This window comes from Trachypithecus francoisi, unplaced genomic scaffold (assembly GCF_009764315.1).
Source record: "Trachypithecus francoisi isolate TF-2019V2 unplaced genomic scaffold, Tfra_2.0 Lachesis_group15, whole genome shotgun sequence".
Lineage (NCBI taxonomy): Eukaryota > Metazoa > Chordata > Mammalia > Primates > Cercopithecidae > Trachypithecus > Trachypithecus francoisi.
Window position 1 is genome coordinate 85,296,230 of NW_022681460.1, and position 27,159 is coordinate 85,323,388.

The 27,159-nt window shown below is 37.8% G+C and overlaps 1 protein-coding gene across 2 annotated transcripts in view; it reads right to left on the minus strand.

Moving 5' to 3' along the window:
• ENPP3 (ectonucleotide pyrophosphatase/phosphodiesterase 3) overlaps window positions 1-27,159 on the minus strand; it is a 100,758-nt gene that overhangs the window by 50,243 nt on the left and 23,356 nt on the right. For both annotated transcript variants that reach the window (XM_033235444.1, XM_033235443.1), the window contains exons 8-15: window positions 15,538-15,617; window positions 12,624-12,743; window positions 11,677-11,786; window positions 10,064-10,129; window positions 8,909-8,981; window positions 3,872-3,980; window positions 1,552-1,680; window positions 1,140-1,171 (exon numbers count right to left, since the gene is read on the minus strand). In XM_033235444.1, the coding sequence (XP_033091335.1) occupies window positions 1,140-1,171; window positions 1,552-1,680; window positions 3,872-3,980; window positions 8,909-8,981; window positions 10,064-10,129; window positions 11,677-11,786; window positions 12,624-12,743; window positions 15,538-15,617 (719 nt within the window). The remainder of the gene's footprint in view (window positions 1-1,139; window positions 1,172-1,551; window positions 1,681-3,871; window positions 3,981-8,908; window positions 8,982-10,063; window positions 10,130-11,676; window positions 11,787-12,623; window positions 12,744-15,537; window positions 15,618-27,159) is intronic.

Here is a 27,159-nt window from a genome sequence, read left to right on the forward strand (position 1 = left end):
ACCCAGCAATTCCATTACTGTGTATATACCCCTCCGCCAAAATAAACCATTCTATCAAAAACACACATACACTCATATGTGTATTGCTGCATTATTCATAATAGCAAAGACATGGAATCAACCCAGGTGCTCAACAACAGTAGATTGGATAAAGAAAACGTGGTACATATACACCATAGAATACTATGCAGCCATAAAAAAGAATGAAATCATGTTCTTTGCAGCACCATGAATGGAGCTGGAGGCTGTAATCCTAAGCAAATTAACACAGGAACAGAAAACCAAATACTGCATGTTCTCACTTATAAGTGAGAGCTAAACATTGAACACACATGAACATAAGCAGGGGAACAATAGACACTGTGGACTACTAGAGGGAAGAGGAGGTGTGTGCATTAAAAAACTACTTATTGGGTACAATGCTCACTACCAGGACGACAGACTCCATATTAGAAACCTCAGACTCACACAATATTCCCATGTAACAAATCTGCATATGTACCCTCTGTATCTAACATGAAAGTTGAATTTTTTAAAAAAAAGTTAATAAAAGCAAACATTGTAAAGGTAAAATAAATATAAATAAATAAATAACAAAACTATTACAGAAGACCATTCCAGGTCTCTCCAGGAGTAGTGAATTGTACTTTCAAAAATATTGCTTTAAGATATCTGGAAGTTTCTCTACTTATTTATTTACAATTTGGGATGTGGGAACCAATCAAAAGCAGTTGCAATTATAGTAGTGAGTAAAGAGATTATCTTTTTGACTTGTAAAAAAAAGATCTGTAAGAGACGTGATTCACTATCCTCTTATATTAGTCACACAAAAAATGAGAAAGACGATGCTACCTGAAGCTAACGGCACCCTTTTGAATGGGACATCAGCCCTTTCAATATAAGCCAGGATTTAGTGCTACTATTATTGCAGACTAATTTCTTTGGATGTGTCTGCTCCAAAATGAAAACAACTAAGATAAAAGCAACTAATACGCATATAAAATAATGTTGATGGAAGGTTTAAAAAATAAATTCCAAGTAGCTTAGACTTAGAAATATAAAATATGAATTTCTCAAAAACCCAGATTAAGGTCATTGCATTAACTTAAATATATATATTAAGAATATTGTATACTTACACTGAGGTTTCTAACAATTTCTTCAGAATTAACTGTTTCAAAAGAAAAAGAAATAAATGACATTACAATTGATAACAAACAAATGCAAAGAATGTGAACCACACAGATGAATTTGATACATTCACTTATTAATAACTATGATCTGATAAAATTAAATTAAAAATTATTTCAAGCAAAGAATTATTTTAGCATTTAGAACACAGTAGGATATAGTTCAACTTAACAATATTAGATATTACCATAGACTTTATAGAATGTACTTAAGCATGGGAATTGCCCACTTGTTTCTGGGTGGTCTTCTCAAGAAGTCAGTAGGGGGTCTGATAATCCCAACTTCCTCTCTGAATTAGAGAACTATGGTTATTCATTTTCAGTTTTACCCTTTATTTCATATAGGTGTCTTCATACTTACAACTAAAAAAGTCATGAGGTACATTAAGAGCTCTGATGCGGGGGGCAGGCCCTTCGTACATGTAGAAGTTTATTCTGGGAAAATAATCCGTCATGTATTCCATCTTGTCACAATAAGTCTGGTCCATTCCTGAATCAAAAAATAATCATAATAATCCACTGAACATATATAAATGACAACAGTTGATCTCTGTCATGTCAAATAGAAGACATTTTATGTTACAGATCTCAAACCAAGTTTCACTGAGAAGTTACGCAATTCACTCTATTACTTTACTCTGGCAGAAAATTGTGGCAGTGGGGAAGGGTCATGTTTGAGGGAAGCACAGATGGGTATTATAAACAGATCATTTGTTCAACGTATAATAGATTAATGGAAGTAATTCTTACTTTTAAAAGTATATTATTTAGGCTGTGGCTCACACCTGTAATCCTAACACTTTGGGAGGCCGAGGTGGGTGGCTCACTTGAGGCCAGGAGTTCGAGACCAGCCTAGCCAACATGATAAACCCAATCTCTACCAAAAAATACAAAAATTAGCCAGACATGGTGGCGTGGTGGCGTGCACCTATAGTCCCATCTACTCAGGAGGCTAAGGCATGAGAATCATTTGAATCTCAAAGGTGGCTGTTGTAGTGAGCTGAGATCATGCCACTTGCATTCTAGCCTAAGTGACAGAACAAGACTCTATCTCAAAAAAAAGTATAAAGTAATTTAAATTTATATAAAGAGTATGTGCTATAAAAAGATCTGGTAGTTAACTTTTTTTATTTGAAGATTTTTCAGACTGCATATAATTTTTTTTTTTTTTGAGATAGTCTTGCTGTGTTGCCCAGGCTATAGTGCAGTGGTATGATCTTGCCTCACTGCAGCCTCCACTTCCTGGGTTCAAGCGATTCTCCTGTCTCAGCCTCCCGAGTAGCTGGGACTACAGGTGTGTGCCACCACACCCGGCTAATTTTGTATTTTTAGTAGAGACTAGGTTTCACCATATTGGCCAGGCTGCTCTCGAACTCCTGACCTCAGGTGATCCACCAGCCTCGGCCTCCCAAAGTGAGGGGATTACAGGCCTGAGCCATGGTGTCTGGCTTGCATATAAATTATTATTTTAATTAATTTCTTACAAAATTACACAAAAAGTTTCTCTTTAATTTTAAAACCATAGGGCAAAGTGTTAGGGAACCTTAGAAATTTTAAAAATACATTACTATGCTTCCCATTATCTGGATGCTCTAAAATATGAACAAAAGTTCTACAGACACACTCTTTTTCCTCCTCATGCCCCATGGCTGGTCCCTTTACAGATACTGGGGCTTGACTTTAAATGTCCTCCTCAAGAAGTCACTTTGAACACCCTAGCTAGGAAGGATCTACTCTATATCTAGGAAAGTACCTAGCATTGACTAGGCACTTAAAAAATATCTGTAGAGGCCGGGCGCAGTGGCTCATGCCTGTAATCCCAGCACTTTGGGAGGCCAAGGTGGGTGGATCACGAGGTCAGGAGATCAAGACCATCCTGGCTAATATGGTAAAACCCTGTCTCTACTAAAAATACAAAAAATTAGCCAGGTGTGGTGGCAGGTGCCTGTAGTCCCAGCTACTCGGGAGGCTGAGGCAGGAAAATGGCATGAACCCGGGAGGCGGAGCTCGCAGTGAGCCAAGATCGCCCCACTGCACTCCAGCCTGGCGACAGAGCCAGATGCCATCTCAAAAAAAAAAAAAAAAAAAAAAAAAATTCTGTAGAATGAGTGCATATGTACTTCAAAACTGTTTGAATGCATTTTGCATGAGGTAGGAGAGGGTGTCCCCACTGTTTCACTTCCTTTAACATTCAGGTTAATCAAAATCAAGAGTTAACCTCAAGTAGAGAAATGTGAGGTGACAGTAACTTTAAAGATGAAAAGCTATGAATAAACACACATCTATTTACATAACTAAAAAAAATACACACAGTGTGGCAAAACTTGCCAGTTACAGTAAACTGCAGCCAATCTACATGAACGAACCATGGCTGGAATGAAGGCGCCAAAGCACTCTTTAGATTGAATAAAAACCCAACCACATCCCTGTTAAATATCATTAACTCCACTTTTACAAAACATAGTGTCTATGGGTAGGTTTTCAGGACTATTAGAATAATTAAACTAGAAAATTTAATGTAGTCCTCTTTTCATCACAATCTACCACAATTCATTCCTTGCTTCTTCAAGAGACTTTAGGTCTAGAAGTAGAGATTTTAAAATATCACTGTTATCTGTGTATGATTCCTGAAGTGATAAATTATAATCAATAATAAAGTAAGATTGTTTTTAAAAGCATACCATGGTCAGCCAGAAGGATGATATTGACACAGTTGTGCAAATTCCTCTGCTTCAGGCCTTCCATCAACATCCCAAAAGCACTATCTACTACCTGTAAGGCTTTAATTACCTAAAAAATAATTTGGAGTTAAGATTGTCATAATGAATTGTTTTAATTAGCCAAACCGTTATCTAATCAAGTAAAAATTAAACACATTTCAGTCTCTGAAATTGCTGGTTTTGAAACAGAACATCAGAGCCCAGCACTAGCACCCATGCTACCATATTTATCAAATACTAATTCCCTAAATTTCTATAAACAAAAATCTAAACCATGCTTCCTACAAAGGAAGATAGACTGCTGGCCAATAAATATGTGAAACCATACTGAATGTCAACAAACACTATCCAACTGTAAAGATTTTCATAGTGATGCTCTAAGTTAGAGAGAAGAGTGGACAGATACTTCTAAGACAGCCTAAAGGTCACACACCTTCCAGAGGGTCATGTGACAATAGGTTTCCAAAGAGTTAAAAACAGCATCTGTAACCCAATAATTCTACTTCTGGGCATTTGTCCTAAGTCAACACTTGGAGTACAAATGGAGACTTGCATACAAACACAGTCATCACATTATTGATTTATAATTTAAATGCAAGGAAAAATTATTTATTTATTTATTTTTAGAGACAGGGTCTTACTCTGTTGCCCAGGCTAGAGTAAAGTGGCACAATCACCGCTCACTGCAGCTTTGATCTTATGGGCTAAAGCAATCCTCCTGTCTCAGCCTCCTGAGTAGCTGGCACCACAGGTGGACACCATCATGCCTGGCTAATTCTTTAATTTTTTGTAGAGATTAGATCTCATTAGGTTTCCCAGGCTAGTCTCAAACTCCTGGGCTCAAGTGATCCTCCTGCCTCGGCCTCTCAAAGTGTTGGAATTACAGGTGTGAGCTAACACGTTTGGCCGCAAGGAAAAATAAATGATGACACATTTTTAAGAAGACTTACTCTATAGTCATGAAAAGATACTTTTAAAGAACAATGGGGCTGGGTGTGGTGGCTCAGGCCTGTAATCCTAACACTTTGGGAGACTGAGGCGGGTGGATCACCTGAAGTCAGGAGTTCGAGACCAGCCTGGCCAACATGGCGAAACCCCATTTTTACTAAAAATGTAAACATTAGTTGGGCATGGTGGCAGGCACCTGTAATTCCAGCTACTCAGGAAGCTGAGGCAGGAGAATCACTTGAACCCCGGGGGGCGGTGAGCCAAGATTGCAGTACTTCACTCCAGCCTGGGCGAAAGAGCGAAACTCTCTCTCTCCATCCCCCCCCCACAAAAAAAACAATGGCATAGGAAAATAGTCACAAACAATGTTAAGCATTAAAAATGAAAACCAAACTGTATACATATTGCATAATCCTGATTTTGTTTTGAAATATATTTAGCATTTCTTAGTAAACATGCATGCACAGAAAATTAAAAGGAAATATATCAAAGTACTATTGACAGTGGTTGTCTCTAAATAGTAGAATTAGAGTTCATTTTTATTTTATTGTTTATACTCACTGCTTTGTGTTTTTAAATTTTCTACACTTTATGAATATAATTTATGGAACTGACATAAAGTTTAAGTAAATTTCACTGATGTAAATTTTCTGTGTGTGTGTGTGTGTGTGTGTGTGTGTGTGTGTGTTTTTCCCCAGAGAATAAGAAAGCATAATAGCAATGGACTGGGGAAAGAAATGTTTTATCTCTTAGAGTACTGTTATAACAATGATTGCCTCTTTTTTTATTTTTTTGAGAAAGAATTCTATAAGCCTGATAGAGTTAAGATCTTTAGTGCATTGTCTCTTGAAATCCTCACAGCAAATATTCATGGATTGAGCTACTGGAATGGTCAGTTGTAAAGGTCAGGAAACTTGAGGTTTAAAGAAGTTAAGTGACATGTTCACAGTCCTTCAGTTAATAAGGGACAGAGCAGGACTTGAACACAAGCCGCTCTCTACCTACTGCTCAATCCATCATCAACTCCAAGATGCTTTCCTGGCCTTCAGTCTTAGGGTGACCCGCACTTTGCTTTGCCAGCGAGAGTCACTGTTTCCACCTGTTGTCATGACATAACGTCCCCTTTTACATAGTCATCTGACTCACTCCCCCAACCACAATGAGAACCCCTCCTCTTCTGTCCTCTGCCAGCACCCTGGCATCTGGCTGCCACTGGACTCTTTACAGTTTTGAAATCATCTGTGTACCTGTCTGCCTCTCAAGGACAGCATGAGTTCTCGCAGGGAAGGGATCATGCAACCCAACTCATTACATATTTCTTGAACTCAGATTCTGTCACGAAGTACACACTCGATAGAACATGAAATGCCAGTCCCCAACTCTCACCCAGCCAAAGAAAAGAAACAAGAAATTCCTATAATAGGAAACAATTGAGTAGCTTTGTTAAGTTTGAGTGATAAGTTTTCCACTTAGTGAATGGGCCAAAACAAACTAAAATAGCCTTTTTACTGTCAATTTATAAGTCATATTAACTCTGATTAAAGGTATGTGATTAAAACTAACAATAATAATTAAGAAGTCACAAAACCTTCTACTTCCATTCATTTGCCTCTTCTCCTCAAGTTTTAAGTGACATTTGGTCCTAACCCTTCTATTTTCTCACTTTGCTTTCTCCTTAGGCCATCTCCCCTTCCATGCACCATCTATATGCTGCCAATATCCCAGATCTCACCTCCTTTGAGCTTTAAATCCACATTCATTTGCCTTCTGGACATCTCCATTTGGACAACACAGGCACCTCAATTGCAAAACAAGCATCTCCCCAAACTTACCCTCCTTTAGTGGTCTTATTAATGTAAATGGGACCACCTCCCAGCACATGATAGAAACTAGGAAATCAATCTTGATCCCCCAGTCCCCTCACCCAACTCACACTAAGTCATGCCAAGTCTTTCTCCTAAATGAATCTCAGTTATATCTTCTTCCATCCACAATGGTTGCCTCTACCTTAGTCCAAGTCACTGTTATCTCTTTTCTGGAATGTTGGGAAAGCTAACCTGTCTCTTCCCACCTGTCTTTTTCTCTTACAAAATAAAAGTGATCTCTAAACACACACAGATCTGATCCTGTCACCTCCCTTATTACAATGCTTCTCGTTTTACTTTTTCTAGCCTGCAAGGACTTGCAAGGCCCTGCAGAATTTGGTGCCTGACTCCTTCTCTGGGCTTCCTCTTAGCCCTCTTCCCTGTTTCACAATGCTGCAGACATTGGTGGGAGATAATTCTCATAGCTTGTCCAACAGCTCTGGCACAGCAGAGCACAAATAAGGGTGAGTTGCTATTATTATTCTTACCATGATCACGCTGTCTACTTGCTGAGCCATTTAGCCATTTGTTTGTCAGACCATTTGCTCATTTTATGTGTTCCTCCAATGTGCGCAGCTCCTTCCTCAATAAGCCCACTTGCAAATTCTGCTTCCTTTTTGTCACTCAGGGGAGAGTCTCCTAACCAGGCCAAATTTGCACCCTACTCTAGACTAGATTGAGACTGCCTAGATAGATCTCTTGGGGGAACCTTGATCTTTTCCTTTGCAGCACTTTTCAAAATTATACTTAGAATGTACTTGGATTTTAAACTAGATCACTGAATGGGGGGAAAAAAAGGACATGGTGCCTAATCTCAAGTCAGCTCCTGAGGTGCAACGAATGAAAATACAGTGTCCCTTCTCAAATGACAAATCATATCAAACACAGCTAACAGTTAAAATAGAAACGAACGGCTGGACGAGGTGGTTCATGCCTGTAATCCTAGCACTTTGGGAAGCCAAGGCAGGTGGATTACCTGAGGTCAGGAGTTCAAGACCATCCTGGCCAACATGGTGAAACCCCGTCTCTACTAAAAATACAAAAATTAGCCTAGCACGGTGGCGCGTGCCTGTAATCCCAGCTACTCAGGAGGCTGAGACAGGAGAATTGCTTGAACTCAGGACATGGAGGTTGCAGAGAGCCGAGACTGCACCACTGCACTCCAGCTTGGGTGACAGAGCAAGACTCCACCTCAAAAAATAAGTAAATAAAAAATAAAATAACATAAAAAGAAGGCATGGTAAATATATTTTAGATAGTTCACGCTTAGAGTAACCTGAAAAGGCGTACAATTCTGTGATACAGTCTAGAGCTGTGCAGGAATATAACAGAGGCCCAAGGCTTAAAAGTGGTGAGGCTTGAGCAAGTCTCTATATTATGAATCATTTTGGCCTAATAGGAAGGAAGGAAGGAAAAAAGGCTTTTCTGAGAAATTGCAAAGGCATGGTGCCAGAACGAATATGCTTGCATTCCAATTGAGGGCAATTGCTCAACGAGTTTCCATGGGGTGGGGAAATGCCATACTCATGGCAGCCTTTGCAACTTTCCATTGTGTCCAAGACAATAGAGGCTTTAGTGGAGTTTAGAAGACAGAATGGCTTGTTTTGCTAAAAGCAATATTTAAGGACTATGTTTGTGTAGTTAAATCATAACAGAATGGCCTAGATAATGAATAAACTTATATTAGAGAGTCCACTTCAATGATAATGGGAGCCTAGAAGGGAAATAACTCTGCCTGAGGTAATAACATGTTAAATCCAATTATAAGGAACTTATAAATGAACTGTGGGAGACTAGACAGCTGGATATACCACAATGGACTTGCAGGTGACTTAGCCTGAAATACACCACACTAGTATGAATCGGTTTGTATAGTATCTAGCCTTAATGTTTTCATTATATGCAACAACAGTGCCACATCTAAGTATTCAATGAGGGTTTTTCAAATGATTCAAGATACAGTTAATAACGCAGTTGTCCTTTCTAGAATTTCAACTATTTTATGGTTAAGAAGGCAGTTGAACCATGGCATCCCTTTTATACCTTTAACTATTTTGATCTTATGTATGTATCAAATACATTTGTGCTCTGTAGAAGTTAAAGAATACTATTTTGTTTTGCGGGTTAGGGTTAGATGATTTTACATTGTTTTGTTTTTTAAAAACAAATAAACAAAAAAACTTACTCTGGCACTGACTGGTCCACCTGCATGTCCAGAGGAATCAGGCTCTTCAAAATACATGGTATAAAAACTGGGTCTAAGGGTAAAATTGAAACAGAAATATATTACCAATTTGCGATAAACTTACAGGCTGGATTGGGGGATTTTGTAGATCTCGGGCTTGCCGGCCATTGCCTTTTCTTTCTCTCTAACCTCCTCCTCTTTGTTCAGACCCGGTAGTTCTACTTGGCTCCAGCAAGGATAGGTTTCCTAACAGGAAGTAAATAAGACTTTCCCAGATATAAGTACTGGTACGCCCCTGTTGTGAAATTCTGCTTTGTTCTTGCAGTTAAGACCAGTTTTGGTGTGCCCCAGTCCTTTCTGTTTCCCGGTTTCTGACTTTTTGCTGATTCTTGGTTCTGTTATACTAAGTTCTTTCTTCTGGTGTCTGGTTTCTGATGCACTGTTTACCTGGAGCTCCTGGTTAGCCTTCAGTGAGCCTCCATGCTCACTCCAATCTGTGGGCATGGGCTTGATGGAGCACCTCTGGCTCTTGGAGTCAGTCCTTATAACTGAGTGTCAGGCCTGCTCCCAGCTCTGCTCCATTCCATATCTGGCTTTGGTTCTGTGATATTTGCCTCTGCTCTCTGGTGTTAGCGCTATCTCTGTTGTTCAATAATGTCAACCACATTTTCGAAAACAAAAAGTTACCAGCTCTCAGGAATAATTTCCTTTATTTTATTTTTGAGACAGAGTTTCACTGTGTCACCCAGGCTGAAGGGCAGTGGCATGATCATAGCTCACTGCAGACTCAAACTTCTGAGCTCAAGTGATCATCCCACCACAGCCTCCCAAGTAGTTAGGACTACAACTGTGTACCACCATGACCAGCTAATTTCTTTACTTTTTTTTAGAGACAGGGTTTCACTGTGTTGTTCAGGCTGGTCTGGGACTCCTGGGCTCAAGTGATCCTCCTGCCTCAACCTCCCAAAGTGCTGGGATTACACAAGTGAGACCCCCCTGCCCAGCCAGGAATAATTCATGAAAAGTGCCCATTAAAAGGCAATGCCACATTGTTTCAAAAATAGCCAAAAATTGTAATTTAAAGTGAAGAAATAACTTCATTTTTTACCCACATATATGCCACTATGCCAGCACTTTTCTGATACTAGACATTACCTTTCAGCTTCGGGCAGGTCCAGCCATTTTAACAATGTAGAAATCCTGTCTTCATATGGGACACTTCTGAAAAAATAGAGTAGAAATAATTCTTTAAAATGAATCAAATCAAGAATAACTCCATTACATTCCTATTCAGAAAAGTGAATATCTTCAGCTATCCATTTTGTGTTCCTATATAATCACAATACTGAAAGGTATTCACTATTATTCAAAGGGATTTCTGTTTATAGATACACTTGCAGCACTATAAATGAAAGGCAGATTGTTTTCTTTCACCCCACCCTTCTCTCCTTCAGTTTCCCCCAAATAAAATAAAAGACAATTGATTATGATCCATTAATTCCATTTTTAAAAATTTATGCATATGCATGTATTGAACATCTATTGCCAGATACTATTTGTTCATTCAAAACAGAATTTATCAGTGAGTAAACCAAAGATTACATTCTAGTGCAGGAAGACAAGTAACAAACAATTGACCTAATATAAAAATAAAGTATATAGTGTATTAAAAGGTGACAAATGCTGTGGACAAAAAAAAAAAAAACAAAACACTACAGCAGAGTAACGGAGATGAAGGTGGTTTGGAATTTTAAATCTTAAGTATAACTGGGGTAAGACAATATTGAGAAGGTAATTTTTCAACAGAGGCAGAAGGCAGTGAAAGACTGGGCATTCAGATCCATGAAGCAAATCATCTCAGGGTGGGTGAACAGCCAGTGCAATGTCCTGCAGCAGAAGCAAGCCTAGTATGTTGAAGTCCACCAAGGAGTTCAGAGTAAGCACCTGAGGGAGTAGCAGAAGAGGAGGTCAGCGAGGTAAGGGGACACCAGAGGTCATACCACATAGGGCCTTGTAAGCTTTTACTCTGAGTGACACAGGGAGCCACTGAAATTTTGGTGCCAAATAATGCTATAATTGGACTTGCATTTTATTTTATTTTATTTATTTGAGATGGAGTCTCCTTCTGTCACTCAGGCTGGACTACACTGCAGGAGTCCCTGATCTCAGCTCACTGCAACCTCTGCCTCCTGGGTTCAAGCTATTCTCCTGCCTCAGCCCCCAGAGTAGCCAGGATTACAGGCAATGTGCCACAATGCCTGGCTAATTTTTATATTTTTTCTTCTGGTAGAGATGGGGTTTCACCATGTTGGCCAGGCTGGTCTTGAACTCCTGACCTCAAGTGATCAGTCCACCTCAGCCTTCCAAACTGTTGCGATTACAGGCATGAGCCACTGCACCCGGCTGGACTTGCATTTTAAAGGAATCCCTCTGGTGAGTGGGATGAGACTAGATTATAAAGGATAAGAAGCAGAGAGATGAGTAAAGAGGCAACTGCAGCTAATGCAGGCAAGAGATGACAGCTCGAACCAGAGTGGTAATGCTAGAGGTAATAAAAAGTTCTCAGGCTACTTAGATTTTTAATTAGAGCCAAAAGCATTTACTGAGAGACTGCTTGAGTGATATAAAGGAAAGGAATCAATGGTGACTCCCAAGATTTTTGGCTTAAACAACTGGATTAATGGAATTGCCGCCAAGATTAAGACAAAAACATCCTGATCATTTCTGCCTAACTGGAAGAATATCTGAAAGTGCTTCACTTCCACTACCGGTCGTAAGGCATGTATATGGAAGGAAAGGAGCCATTTTTAGCCACTTCTGATCCAGGCCAAAAGTAGGTGGCGGCTTTTAAACCTTGATACATTGCTGTCAGCCACATCTGTAAGAAGAGAAAATTTAGGATAAGCGAAAGTCAATAATTACTTTGGGTAGAAATGGTGTACCTTACCAGAAACTAAACAAGATTAACAGTTGCAACATGTATTAAAATTGAAATTTTAATCTTTGTAGCAATTAAAAGATATAATTATCTAAGAATCTGCCTCAAAAACCAAAAACGCAGCAAGCTACTAAGAAGCAAGATCATTTCTTTTCAAACTGGTGAAATTGGATGGTTCCTCTCTCCCTTTAAAAGAATTACAACCTGTAATCCCAGCACTTTGGGAGGCCAAGGCAGGTGAATCACAAGGTCAGGAGATCGAGATCATCCTGGCCAACATGGTGAAACCCCATCTCTACTAAAAATACAAAAAAATTAGCTGGGCGTGGTGGTGCGTCCCTGTAGTCCCAGCTACTCAGGAGGCTGAGGCAGGAGAATTGCTTGAATCCAAGAAGCGGAGGTTACAGTAAACTGAGATCACACCACTGCATGCCAGCCTGGTGACAGAGTAATATTCTGTCTAAAAAAAAAAAAAAAAAAAAAAAAAAAAAATACAAACCAAAATGAGGAAAAACATTAACGGATAATCTTTCTGAGTAACTTCCAGATAGATACATTTATAGCCCAACACCCCAGTTTAAACATAGCTACTTGAGTTAACAGCCATAAATGTTTTAAAAATTCAAGTTACAAATAGTGGTAAAACACCTTCCCACCCTCAGCCCTTAGAAACTATATGAGTGACATAGAATTTGCTCCACTGAGCAGGAAGAGTGACCTCCTGCCACATTGAGAAATGGAGGTTACTTCAGTTGGCACGTGTAGAATGCTACATACTGGTTGCCCATGCCACCAGGCTGCATTATTTTGCTCCTCTGAAGAAAGTGAAAAACTCTTGTTGAGATTTACATCATACATATTATTGTCAATGATGCCATGTGATTCCGGATACAAGCCCTAAAATAATAATTTTAAAAAAAGATGTAAGATAAAATATTAGTAAAATAGAAATTTAAATTAAAATAGCACACCATCTATTACTCATATCTAGGAAAGGTACTATATACCTTTCAGTGTAAAACACCTGGACCTGAACTTAAATATCAGAAGATATTGTCATCCCTTGGCTTTCATAGGGCATGGTTCCATGACCTCCCTCAGGTACGAAAATCAGAAGATGTTTAAGTCCTTGCTAGAAAATGGCTTGGGATTTGCATATAACCTATGCATACCCTCCTATATATTTTAATCATCTCTAGATTACTTATAATAGCTAATACAATATACATGCTATGTCAATCATTGTTGCATTGTTTAGGGAATAGTGACAAAAAAAGTCTATACATGTTCAGTACAGATGCAATTTTTTTCCAAATATTTCCTTCCTTCCTTCCTTCCTCTTTCTTTTCTTTCTCTCTTTCTTCCACTTTTATTTTAGGTTTGGGGGTACATCTGAAGGTTTGTTACTTAGGTAAACATGTCATGGGGGTTTGTTGGACGTATTATTTCATCACCCAGGTATTAAGCCGGTACTCAATAGTTATCTTTTCTGCTCCTCTCCCTCTTCCCATCCTCCCCACTCAAGCAGACCCCAGTGTCTGTTGTTTCCTCTTTGTGTTAATAAGTTCTTATTATTTAGCTCCCAATTATAAGTGAGAACATGTGGTATTTAGTTTGCGAAGGATGATAGTCTCCAGCTCCATTTATGTTCCCACAAAAAACATGAGCTTGCTTTTTTATGGCTGCATAATATTCTGTGGTGTATATGTACGACTTTCTTTATCTAGTCTGTCATTGATGGGCATTTAGGTTGATTCCACCCAAATATTTTTAATTCACAGTTAGTAGAATCCAAAGATTCAGAACCCACACATATGGAGGGCCAAGTGTATATATATATATTTTTTCTAGTTCTACCATGTTCATAGCAGCAAATAAGAGACATTAGGCTGACGGCTTGTCCTGATGGTGTTAACGTAACTTTTGTGTGCTTAATAACTGTTTAATTAACTGTTAAACTTTCCCATATTAGAATAATGGTTAGCCACTGGTTATATTAGCAATAATAGCAAGGAATTTACTAGATAGAAGCTTTCTATATATCAAATATCCTGGCTAAATTGAATTAAAGGGTGTTATCAGCATTTTAAAGGCAGCCTGCCAAGTCTCTATCCATCTTCCCTGCCATCCACCCACCTATCCAACCAATCATTTATTTAATCAAATCCCACATATTTATTTAATCATTGCACACATTTTTATTGAATGCCTATAGATTTTAGGGTCTTTATTTTAGAACATTGCTAGGTATATGAATATGTATGCATATATATGTATAAAAATATATAAATAGTAAATTAATTGCATTTATGCATAATCCCTTATTTTATGTATACATATATGTATATATGGTATATATTTATGTATATATGTATCTACAGTCAATTATTATTTTTCATAGTAGTTCTATAAAGTTGTCATGAACACTAAACTAATGATTACTGAACCATTGCTCCTAGGAAAAATACAGAGTTAGGTTCCTGAGAGCCTCTGATTACAACAGTTTTGTCTTCTGATCAATACATAACCTTGTTTTATGAGTGTTTTTGTTTGAAGTCACCTTATTTTTGTATATTGTTGGTTCACTCATGGTATAACTCAGGCCTGAGCAAAGTTTACCTAACACACATATTTCCTCTGTAAGGCAATTCACAGCCTTCTTGCTCTTAGGAACACCGGAAACCACGTCAGCACTATGCAAGGGGACCATTTTAACTAGTGAAATAACTCCCCTAAAAACATGAGCATATAAAAAGTATGACATTCAATAAACAGTAAGATTGTGAAAATGATACTTGTTTATAGTATGACAGCTAAAACAAGACAGCAGAATGTCTCCTGGTTAGACCTTAGCTAGGAACATGAGCATTGGGCAACTCAACTTTTTGTGCTTCTTTGTGATGGCTGCAAATGACCATAAATGCACTGTACTTATTGATTTGGGGGTTACAAATAAATTTTAGCAAGTAGGCAAACCGACAAATACAGAATCTGCAAGTAATGAGAATACATACATACATTTGTGTGGGGGTTAAAATTTAAATGTCATAGTTACTGTTCCATAGTAATAAAAGAATAAAACCCAAAGTAATAAAGACAAATATCCTTTGAGGCAGCGGATGCCTTAAATGTGTTCTAAATCTACCTGTCTTAAATAATTTAATTTTTATTTGAGTTCATTTTAATCATTCTACCTACATCTTTTTATACACCAAGGATAATTCACTTGCTTTTATTGCTTTATCTAAAGAGATGTGGACAGTGTGAATTCTTTTATGCAAAAGAAGTTCTATCAAGTTAATTGTAATGAAAGACTAGGAAAGAACAAAATTTCCCACATCAAAGTAGTTGGCCCTATGTATAGGCTACTGTTCCCAGCAGACCTTCAGATAAACAAAGGGCAATCGAAAGACCAGAGGAAAATGGTATTTCTCACATCAAAGGGTCTGTTTTGGGCTCATCACAGGTGAATTAACCTAATGCTGGATACTTATTCATAGTTCATGCCTCACAGCCCTGGATTGGCCTCATATTGAGCCATTCCTTCCAGCCTGAATTCAGCCATGAACTATTCCCACATGTGCTCGAGAAGGGTAAGTCTCAGAACTCTGCCAGTTCCTGCCCAAACATGTCTGTCTTATGTGGTCAGTTCTGGTCTTTGGCCTGTCTTACCACTGGGTCAAGCACTCACCGTGACAATGGTGTAATGATTTGGGAAGGTTTTGGTAGGATACATAGCTCTCATGTATTTTGAATGAATTCCACATGTTTCTGCAACAGAATATGGTGAGAAATTAGGAAGTTGTTTCTTCTTCAGTTTTTTGGATAACTAAAAATCTGAACATGAAAGTCTCCCAGAAAAATAGAAAAAAAACTAAAAAGTTGATTGAAGATGGAAAGAGGTTGAAATTCTGGTCTCTAAGCTTCCTCTATCCCAGGGAATGTCAGTCTTTTAGGAGAGGAGTGAGCTAAATCAAGGTGTATATATTTTTTTCTGAAAGAGCCAGTGATACACATGTTAGGCTTTGCAAGGCCATATGGTCTTTTTTGCAACACCTCTCCACTCTGCCATTGAGGCCCCAAAGCATCCGTAGACAATAAATAAACAAATGAACATGGTCATGTTCCAATAAAACTTTCTTTATAGACATTGAAATTTGAATTTCAGGAAATTTTTACATGTCATAAAATATTCTTATTTTCTTCCAACCATTTAAAAATGTAAAACAGACTAGGCCCAGTGGCTCACACCTGTAATCCCAGCACTTTGGGAAGCTGAGATGGGCAGATCACTTGAGCTCAAGAGTTTGAGGCCAACCTGAGCAACACAGTGAAACCCCATTTCTGCATAAAAATTAAAAATTAGCTGGGTATGGTGGCATGCGCCTGTGTAGTCCTAGCTACTCAGGAGGCTGAGGTGGGAGGATTGTTTGAGCCCAGGAGATGGAGTCTGGAGTGAGCTGTTATCGCACCACTGCACTTCAGCCTGGGTGACAGAGTGAAACTCTGTTTCAAATAAATAAATAAATGAATACATAATTTTTAAAATAAGTAAAACAATTCTCAGTATATATGGCAGGCCATACACAAACGAGCAGAGTGAACCAGATTTGGCCTATGGGCCACAGCTTGCTGACCCCTGAGCTAAATGTACTCTATATTATACACTGCCAGTTTGTTTGCTTTATATAGCATTGGCATCCAGCTGATAGTTCTTACATGTAAAGTATCTAATATAACAAAAGTGAACACTACTGTCTAGACAAATGAAAAAGGATTTCACTTGTATAACTGCATAAGCCTATGTCATGTAGTACTGTTTACAAATTAAGCTAACTTTACTGCTTCTTACTTTTAGTACAGTTTCCATTAGACCAGGGAAGTTTCCTGTGATCTGTGTTTCACAAAGTATGACAGTAATTTAGGTTCATTGTTTGTTTTCAATCTGTGCAATAACCCTGTTTAAAGAGGTCAGAACCACTGGGGCATATTGCTATTTCCTCTGCAGCAGTGAAGTACAAGAAATTTTCCACAGCAAAATTGTGTTGCCTCTGCTTCTAAAATAAAGCTTCACCATTATAGATTCTCTTTAGGTCAAAACAAAACATGAAATCGCTTGTCGTCCAAGAAGTCACAAGCTCTGCTGCTGAACACAATGAGTGTTTTCTCAAATAGGCATGGGTTGGTCTTCTTCCCAGCCTCTGATTCAGTAATTTCCTCCTTCAGAATCTTCTAGGGCCCCATGTCAAGTCCACTATACAGGATTCTCTGATGGGTATTGGAAGGTAGGAGATGAAGGAAAGGGAGTTCAAAAAATCTGCTTTTTTTTTTTCTCTCTTTCTTTCTTTCTTTGTTGAGATGAAGTCTTTCTCTGTCACCCAGGCTAGAGTACAGTGGCACGATCTCGGCTCATTGCAACTTCTGCCTCCTGGGTTCAACTCCTGCCTCAGCCTCCCAAGTAGCTGGGACTACAGGTGACCGCCACCATGCCCAGGTAATTTTTGTATTATTTAGTAGAGATGGAGTTTTGTTATGTTGGCCAGGCTGGTCTCGATCTCCTGGCCTCGGGTGATCCCCCTGCCTTACCCTTCCAAAGTGCTGGGATTATAGGCATCAGCCCCTGTGCCTGGCCAAAAATTTACATTTTTAACAAGCACCCCAGGTCATCCTAATGTATTTAAGTTTGAGAACTTCTCCAGGACTTAATTTATAAAACATAAGATTAAAATAACCTTTATTTTTCTTATTTAATCAATATCAGCAATAAGTTAATTTTGATCTCAATTAGGGAAAGACATTTAATATTGTTAAGAAGTCATATAACAAGAAAATAAAATGAGATCCAGTCCACTTACACAATTAAAATAATTTAAGTGGGAAAAAATTCATACAATGAACAGATACATAAAGTCAGTTTCAATATCCTTGAAACATGGGTGGCAAACTCAAATTCTTAAATGGTTAAAGCTAGAGGATAAAATAAAATGTAAACTAAGCTACCAGTATTGTGAAAGCATGGCACCACCCTAGTTGTATGATGTCATAAATAAGACACATCTGCTGACTCTCTATAGACTCAAGCTACCGTTTCGTATCACCTGCCCTTGAACCACAGCTACTGAAGAAAGTCTACAGAAAGCACAGTCTTCTACCATGGTTTCTTCCAAATATGAATCATTTAAGTTATGCTTGAACAGACTACTTCTGGAAAGACACACAGTAAACCAATGAGCAGTTGCTTTTGCAAAGGAAGAGTAGGAAGACCAGCAAAAAGTTTTGTTCATTTATTTTTACTTATACCCTCGAATATTGCCTTAAAGTGTTTACGTATGTATTTTACTTCTAAAGAAAATTTAAAAAAAGAAAATACTAAACAAAATATCTGAAAATATAAAGGAGATACGCCTATGCAACTAGGTTTATAGTAACTAGAAACTATAAGAAGCAGCAAAGGTCTAAATGGGTGAGTAGATAAAGCAACCAAAGAATGCAAGGTAGGCCGGGTGTGGTGCTCATGTCTGTAATCCCAGGATTTTGGGAGGCTGAGGCAGACAGATCACCTGAGGTCAGGAGTTCAAGACCAGCCTGGCCAACATGGTAAAACCCTGGCTCTAATAAAAATATAAAAAGTAGCCCAGTTCAGTGGCTCACGCCTGTAATACCAGATATGTGGGAAGCCGAAGCAAGAGAATTGCTTGAACCCGAGAAGCGGAGGTTACAGTAAGCTGAGATTGCCCCACTGCACTCCAGCCTGGGCGACAGAGCGAGACTCTATCTCAAAAAAAAAAAAAAGAGCGAGACTCCGACTCAAAAAAAAAAAAAAAATGTAGTCCTTACGAAATTCTTATAGGATTGGCATAATAAAATAGTACTGAGGTATTTGTACAAATGGAAAAGATAGCAAACTGTTCACTAGTATTCACAGATTCACAGGCTGAAAATAGGTACTTTCATTTTATATGTAATTTAGTAGAATAACCTCTTAGAAAGATGAGCCATAATGTTGGCCTGTGTCATTTCTAGCACTCAAAAAAAATAATAATAATATAAGGAAGAATAAGCTCTGCAGGGGCTTCATTCAAGTATGCATTCAAGCCCTTGGCACATAAAGAAGAAGGGTCAAAAGAGAGCAAAGAGGAGTGATGTTAGCAAGATAACAGAATAGGAAATCTTAGATGACTTTTCCCACAGCAGACACTATCATTCAATAGCCACACATAAATCAATTCCCTTTGTGAGAAACCCAGAGACTATTTGACAGGCTCCTGCCTACCAGGCAAGTATAACCCCAGTTACATCGAAACCAGTAGGAAAAGCAGAACCATTTCTTTGACATAATACCCATTCCCAGAATGGTGCTATATGATCAGGAGAGAACTCTCAACTTTTGGTTTCTCCCCAAGGAGGGAAAAAATTGGACCACACATCTAACACTCCAATTTTTCCAGGTGCTGTCTGAAAAACTGGCTTCTATCTCACCTGAGTTAGAAGCGCTGAGGTCCAACATGTATTAGTCCCCTGTGTGCTACAAAGAACAAAGAGGAGATTTGAACTAGCACGCGGGCACTCACCACAGCTTCTGCTCTTGGCTCAGCACAGAGAAATCAGACAATAACCCCAACTCCCAACTTCTCCCAGGGGAGGAAGAGTTGCACTAAGTGTCTAATGCCCCAACTTTTCCAGGGACTGCCCAAAGGACTGGCTTTTTCGGTCTTGTCTGTATTGGAGCACTAATGGAACCTAGCATACTCTAGTCACCTGGGGGCCAGTAAGAAAAAACACAGTGGTTTGATGTAGCATATTAGTCACCACAGCCCCTCTCCCTGGTGCGGCACAGAGGAAAAAAAGCAAAAGAAAGAAGAAGAAAAAGAAAAGCCCCACAAAACCAAACAAAATCCAGATCCCAACTTATCTCTGGGGAGAGAAAGATTTGGACAAGACATCTAATGATCCAGATTCTCTGGTGACTGCCCAAGGAGCTGGCTTCCTTCCAAGATAAGTTTCACTCATCTTGGAACACCAATGGGACCTAGTGGGCTCTAGACACTTGGGGCCCCTAAGAACAAAAAACAAGGTTGGACTAGCATGAAGGTTTAAGGGGCCTCCAGAATCCCTGATCAGGCCTACTGGTGAGGGTTTCTCCTACACAAGCCCAGTCCATGAAAACTGAGAAAGGTGACTGCTTTGTCCAATGTGCAGATGCCAACACAGAGTAAAGGAAAATGAAGAAATGGGGAAATACGTTCAAAATAAAGGAAGAAGATACATCTTCAGAAATTGACCTGAATAAAGCATAGGTACAATTTTCCTAACAGACATTTCAAAATAACTCATAAAGATGCTCATTGAAGTGATGAGGACAATGCGTGAATAAAGTGAAAATTTCCACAAAGAGAGGCAAACTCGGGCCTTTAAAAATTATTCAGGCAAAGGAGCAAAAAGAGAAAAGAATAGAAAGAAGTGATGAAAGATTAAGAGAACTGTGGGACACCAACAAGTGGATTAATATATGCATGATGAGGTTTCCGGAGAAGAAAAAGAGAAAGAACCAGAAAGTTAATAGAAAGAAATAATGGCTGAAAACCCCCAAATCTAGCAAGGAAAATGGGCAACCAGATCCAGGAAGCTTGAAGGATTCTAAATAAGATGAACCTAAAGAAAGCTACACCAAGACATATTATAATCAAATGTCAAAAGTCAAAGACAATGAATTTTGAAAGCAGCAAAATAAAAGCAACTCACAATATACAATAGAAGCCCTATAAAACAATCAGCGCGGTTTTTTTGTTTTGTTTTGTTTTGTTTTTGCAGAACCCTTACAGAACATTAAACACAACACAACACGTTTTTCTCAAGTATGCCTGGAACATTCTCCAGGATAGATCACATTAGATCACAGAACAAGTCTTAACATATTTTAAAAATTGCAATCATACCAAGTATTTTCTCCAACTACAATGGAATAACACTGGAAATCTATATCACAAGGAAAACTGAAAAATTTACAAATAATGTAGAAATTATATAACACACTTTTGAACAACCAATGGGTCAAAGAAGATATCAAAGGAGAAATTAGAAAATATCTTGAAACAAGATGAGTGAACATGAAAATAGAATGCAGCAAAAGCAGCTCTAAGATGGAAGTTATAGTAATAAATGCCTACATTAAGAAAGAAGAACAATTTCAAATAAACAACTTAATTTTGCACCTCAAGGAACAGAAAAAGGAGCAAACTAAATTCAAGGTTAGCAGAAAAAAGAAAACAAGATTAAAGAAGAAATGAAATAGAGAATAGAGAAACAATAGAATAAATCAATGAAACTAAGAGTTGGTTCTTCGAAAAGATGAACAAAATTGACATACTTTTAACTAGACCAAGAAAAAGAGAGAAAACTCAAATAAATAAAATCAGAAAGAGGAGACATTACAATTGATACTGCAAATATAAAAGATTCATAAGAGAATACTATGAATAATTACATGCCAACAAATTGGATAACCTAGTAGAAATGGATAAATTCATAGAAACATACAATGTACCAAGACTGAATCTTAAATAAATAGAAAGTCTGAATAAATCTATAAACAGTAAGGAGATTAAATAAATAACTAAAATCCTCCCAAGAAAAAGACCGGAACCAAATGGCTTCACTGACAATTTCTCTACCAAAAATTTGAATAACTAATGCCAATTCTTCTCAAACTCTTCCAAAAACTGAAGACAAGAGAATGCTTTCAAATTAATAAGGCTAGCATTACCCTAATATAAAAGCTATACAGTCATCACAATAAAAGATAATTTCAGGTCAATATTCCTGATGAAAATAGATGCAAAAATCTTTAACAAAATACTAGCAAAATAAATTCAACAACACAATGAAAAGATTATACACCATGATCATGTGGGATTTATCCGTGGGGTGCAAGGATGGTTCAACACATGAAAATCAATTAATGTGATATATAGCATTAACAAAATGAGGGATAAAAATTACATGATCATTTCAATAGAAGCAGAGAAAGCATTTGATAAAATTCAACACCCTTTCATGATAAAAGCTCTCAACAAACTAGGAATACAGTCAGTCATGCATTGCTTAAAGACAGGGATATATGCCTAGAAATGTGTTGTTAGACAATTCCATCATTGTGCAAACACAATAGGGTGTACTTAACAAACCTAGATGGTAAAGCCTACTATGCACGTAGCCTATATAGTAAAGTTTATTGTACAAATCTGTACAGCATGTTATCCTACTCAATACTGTAAGCAATTGTAACACAGTGGTATTTGTATATTTAACCCTATTTATCTAAATATAGAAAATGTACAGTAAAAATATGACCATGTGTCATGAATAAGGATTGCAAGACTGGAAGTTGCTCTGAGTAAGTCAGTGAGTGACTGGTGAGTGAATGTGAAAATCTAGGACATTACTATAAACTACTATAGACTTTATAAACACTGTACACTTAGGATACACTAAACTTATAAAAATGTATGTTTTTCAATAATCAATTAACCTTAGCTTACTGTAACTTTTCTGCTTTATGAACTTTTAATTTTTTCAACTTTTTGACTCTTTTGTAATAACATTGAGTTTAAAACACAAACACATTGCACAGTTGTACAAAAATATTTTCTTTCTTTATATCTTTATTCTATAAGCTTTTGTTTTTTAATTTTTTGTTTTTACTTTTTAAATGTTTCTGTCAAAAACTAACACACAAACTCACACATTAGCCCACACCCACATGGGGTCAAGGTCATCAATATCACTGTCTTTTACCTCCATTTCTTGCCCTACTGAAAGGTCTTCAGGGGCAATAATATGCGTAGATAGGTCGTCTTCTATGATAACAGTACCTTCTTCTGAAATACCTACTGAAAAACCTGCCTGAGGCTGTTTTATAGTTAACATTTTTTAATAAGTAGGAGTACACTCTAAAATAATGTACAAAGTATAAGTATAGCATAAGCCGGGCACAGTGGCTCATGCTTATAATCGCAGCACTTTGGAAGGCCAAGGTGGGAGGATCGCCTGAGCCCAGGAGTTTGAGCCAGCCTGGGCAACATAGCAAGACCCCATCTCTTTTAAAAAAAGTATAGTATAGTAAATACATAAACCGGTAACAGTCATTTATTATCATTACCAAATATGATGTAATGTACATAAATGTGTGTACTTTTTTATGACTGGCAGTGCAGTAGGGTTGTCTTCACCAGCATCACCACAAAAATGTGAATAATGCATTGCACTATGACATTAAAATTTCTCTTACATCACTAGGTGATATAATTTTTTTTTTTTTTGAGACAAGAACTCGCTTTGTCACCCAGGTTGGAGTGCAGTGGTGTGATCATAGCTTACTGCAACCTTGAACTCCTAGGCTCAAGGGATCCTTCTGCCTCAGTCTTCTTAGTAGCTGGGACTACTAGCACACCCCATTGCACTTAGCTAATTTTTTTTTTTTTTTTTTTGGTAGAGACAAGGTTTCACTTTGTTGCTCAGGCTAATCTTGAACTCCTGGGCTCAAGCAATCCACCTTCCTTGGCCTTCTGAAGTGCTGGAATTGCAGAAATAAGCAACCATGCCCAGCTGGTGATGGGAATTTCTCAACTCCATTATAATTTATGGGACCATCATTATATATGCAGTCTGTTGTTGACCGAAATGTTGTTGGGTGGCACATCGCTGTAGAAAAAATACCTCAACATAATAAAGATTATATGAAAAGTCTACAGCTAACATCCTATTCAACGGTGAAAAACTGCAAGATTTTCCATCTAAGATCGGGAACAAAGCAAGACTGTCCACTCTCCTAGCCTGAGCAATTAGGCAAGAAAAGAAAAGGCATCCAAATAGGAAAGAAAGAAGTAAATCTGTGCCTATTTTCAAAAGAAGTGATATTATCTACTGAAAGCTCTAAATACGTAAAAGCTTTAAATAAATTTTAGAACTAATAAATGCAGTAAAGTTGCAGGATACAAAATCAACATAAAAACTCAGTTGCATTTCTATGTATTAATAATTAACTATTCAATCTCATTTATAAACATTGAAAACAATAAAATTCTTAGAAATAAATTTAAGAAAATGAAAGACTTGTATATGAAAACTACGAAAAATTGGGAAAAGAAGTTAAGGAAGACATAAACAAATGGAAAGACACCTCATGTTCATGGACTCGAAGACTTAATATTGTTAAAATGTTCGTATTACCCAAAACAATCTACAGATTCAATGCAATCTTTATCAAAACCCCAATGACAGTTTTTACAGAAATAGAAAAAAAATTAAATTCGTAAGACCCCAGATAACCACGACAATCTTGAAAAAGAACAAAGCTGAAAACATCAAAGCTCCTGATTTCAAAATACATTAAAAATCTTCAGTAATTAAAACAGTGTGTTTTTAAAAACAGATGTATAGACCAATGAAAAATAATAGGGAGCCCAGGCTGGGCCCAGTGGCTCACACCTATAATCCCAGCACTTTGGGAGGCCAAGGCAAGTTTGAGCTCAGGAGTTCAAGACCAGCCTGGACAACATGGCGAAACTACATCTGTACAAAAAATACAAAAATTAGCCAGTCATAGTGGCATGCAGTGCCTGTATTCTCAACTACTTGGGAGGCTGAGGGGATCGCTTAAGCCTGGGGGGCAGAGGTGGCAGTGAGCTGAGATCACACCATCACACTCCAGTCTGGGTGACAGAGTGACACCCTATTTCAGAAAAAAAAAAAAAAAACGGAATAGAGAGCCCAGAAATAAATCAATAAATCCATGCATATATGGTCAACCAATCTTCAAAAAGGGTGCCAAGAAGAATACACAATGGGAAAGAATAGTTACTTCAACAAATGATGTCAGAAACTGGATATCCATATGTGGAGAAAAATGAACTTGAACTCTGATCTTATACCATATACAAAAATCAACTCAAAGTATATTAAAGATTTAAAAGTAAGACCTGAAACCATAAATCTTCTGGAAGGAAACATAGGGGAAAATCTGCAGGACATTGATCTTGGCAATGATTTCATGAACATGATGCCAAAAGCACAGGCAACAAAAGCAAAAATATACATGTAAGAGTATATCAAACCAAAAAGTTTCTGCACAGCAAAGGAAACAATGAATAAAATAAAAAAACAACATATGAAATGGGGGAAAACACTTTCAAACCATATATCTGATAAGAAGTTAAGTTCCAAAATATATAAGGAACTTCTACAACTTGATAGCAAAAAATCCAATAGTCTCATTAAAAAATGGGCTAATGACCTAAATAGATATTTCTTCAAAGAGGAAAGACATTGTTCATCTCTAAAGACATACAAATATCCAATAGGTGTATGAAAGATGCTCAATGTCACTAATCATCAGAAAAATGCATATCAAACCAAAATGAGGCTGGGCACAGTGGCTCACACCTGCAATCCCAGCACTTTGGGAGACCAAGATGGGAGGATCACTTGAGCCCATGAGTTTGAGGCCAGCCTGGGCAACATAGCAAGACCTCATCTCTAACATAATAATAATAATTAAAAATAAAAATTAAAAAATGAGATATCATATCACATCTGTTAGGATACCTAGTATCAAAAAAACACACAAAAAAACAGGTGTTGATGAAGATATGCAGAAATTGGAACTCTTGTACACTGTTGGTAGAAAGGCAAAATGGCATAGTTGCTATGGAAAACGGTATGGAGGTTTCTCAAAAACTTAAAAATAGAATTATATGATCCAGCAATTCCACTTTTGAGTATTTATCCAAAAGGGTTGAAATCAGGATCTCAAAGAGATTAGCACTCCCATGTTCACTGCAGCACTACTCATAAGAGCCAAGATGTGGTAACAATCTATTTCTCTTTCAAAAGATAAATAGATTGTTAAGGTGGCATATACATACAATGGAATATTATATGGCCTTAATAAAAGAGGAAAATCTTGCAGCATGTGATAACATGGACGAACCCTGAAGATATGCTAAGTGAAATAAGCTAGTCACAGGAACACTAACACTGTATGATTCCACTTACATGAGGTTATCTAAAATAGTCAAAATCATAGAAGCAAAGAATAGGATGGTGGATTCCAGGGGCTGGGTAAGGGGGAAATGTGGAATCGTTAATCAATGGATATAAAATTTCAGTTTTATAAAATAAGTAAATTCTAGGGATCTGCTTTACAACATTGTGCCTATAGATAATAATACTGCATTGTACACTGAGAAATCTGTTAAGAGGATAGATCTCATGTTACGCATTCTTAACAAAATTTAAAAAGCAGACAGCAAATGACATCTGCTGTGGCCAATATAAGAGCTCTGCTGTTCATGAATGCCAAATTTGCAAACTCTAATCTCTGAAACTCTGCATATGTCACCTGCTGGATCTTTGCTGTCTACCTGCTACTTCTAGTCTTATTTGATCCACAGTTTCCCATCTAACTTTTCAGGAAGGCTGTCTTCTAAATAGGCCAAATCACCTCTATCCCACTTGACAGTTTCCTGATCTTGGCCCTTCTTTGTCTGCTGCCACCTGTACTAAGACAAGACAATGTTCTTGCCTGACTAAAGTGTGATTCAGAGACCACTTCCTCGTCCACTTAATAGTCACTCATATGACTCACTGCTCTGTGATATTGTTTAGGCTCGGTTTACACCACCATGATGGCCCAACTCAGGCAGCTTGATGAAACCCTAGAGTTGGGGCCCTGGACTCCCTTAACAGCAATGCCTGCTGTCACATACCTCAATTCAAGGCTAACATAATCCGAATCCTATTTAACCACATCTATCCTTTTTTAATTTTCCCTCAAAACAGCCTCAGGATGTCCTGAGACTATGTCCCCCTACCTACCACAACTATTCTTAATCGGGCCTCCTAAAAACTAACAGCCCCATTTTGCCTAGGTAGGCCTAGATGCTCATAGCTTCACACATTTGAGGATTAAGATGTTGTTTACATGACTAAAATTTTTTTAAATGTTTTAAAATATTTTAAACATCAAAAGCAGAAAGCTCTTAGTGGCTGTATTTCATTGATGTCATTTCTAATTCTCAATGGAATGAGCAAATCAAGGAATTTTACTTTAGAAAAGGTTCAGTTCACCCTGGCTAGTCAAATTCCCTTTTGACACCAGATTTGATATCCACTTTATCAAGACAAATTTAGATAAGAAAATAGAAACTGAGAAATGTTAGCTAACTTTGTAGGACAAAATGACTCAGCAGAAAAGTGACAGGTCCTGGATTTGGAAAACAATCTCTTTGCTAAAGATCTGCCTCAGGGAATGAGG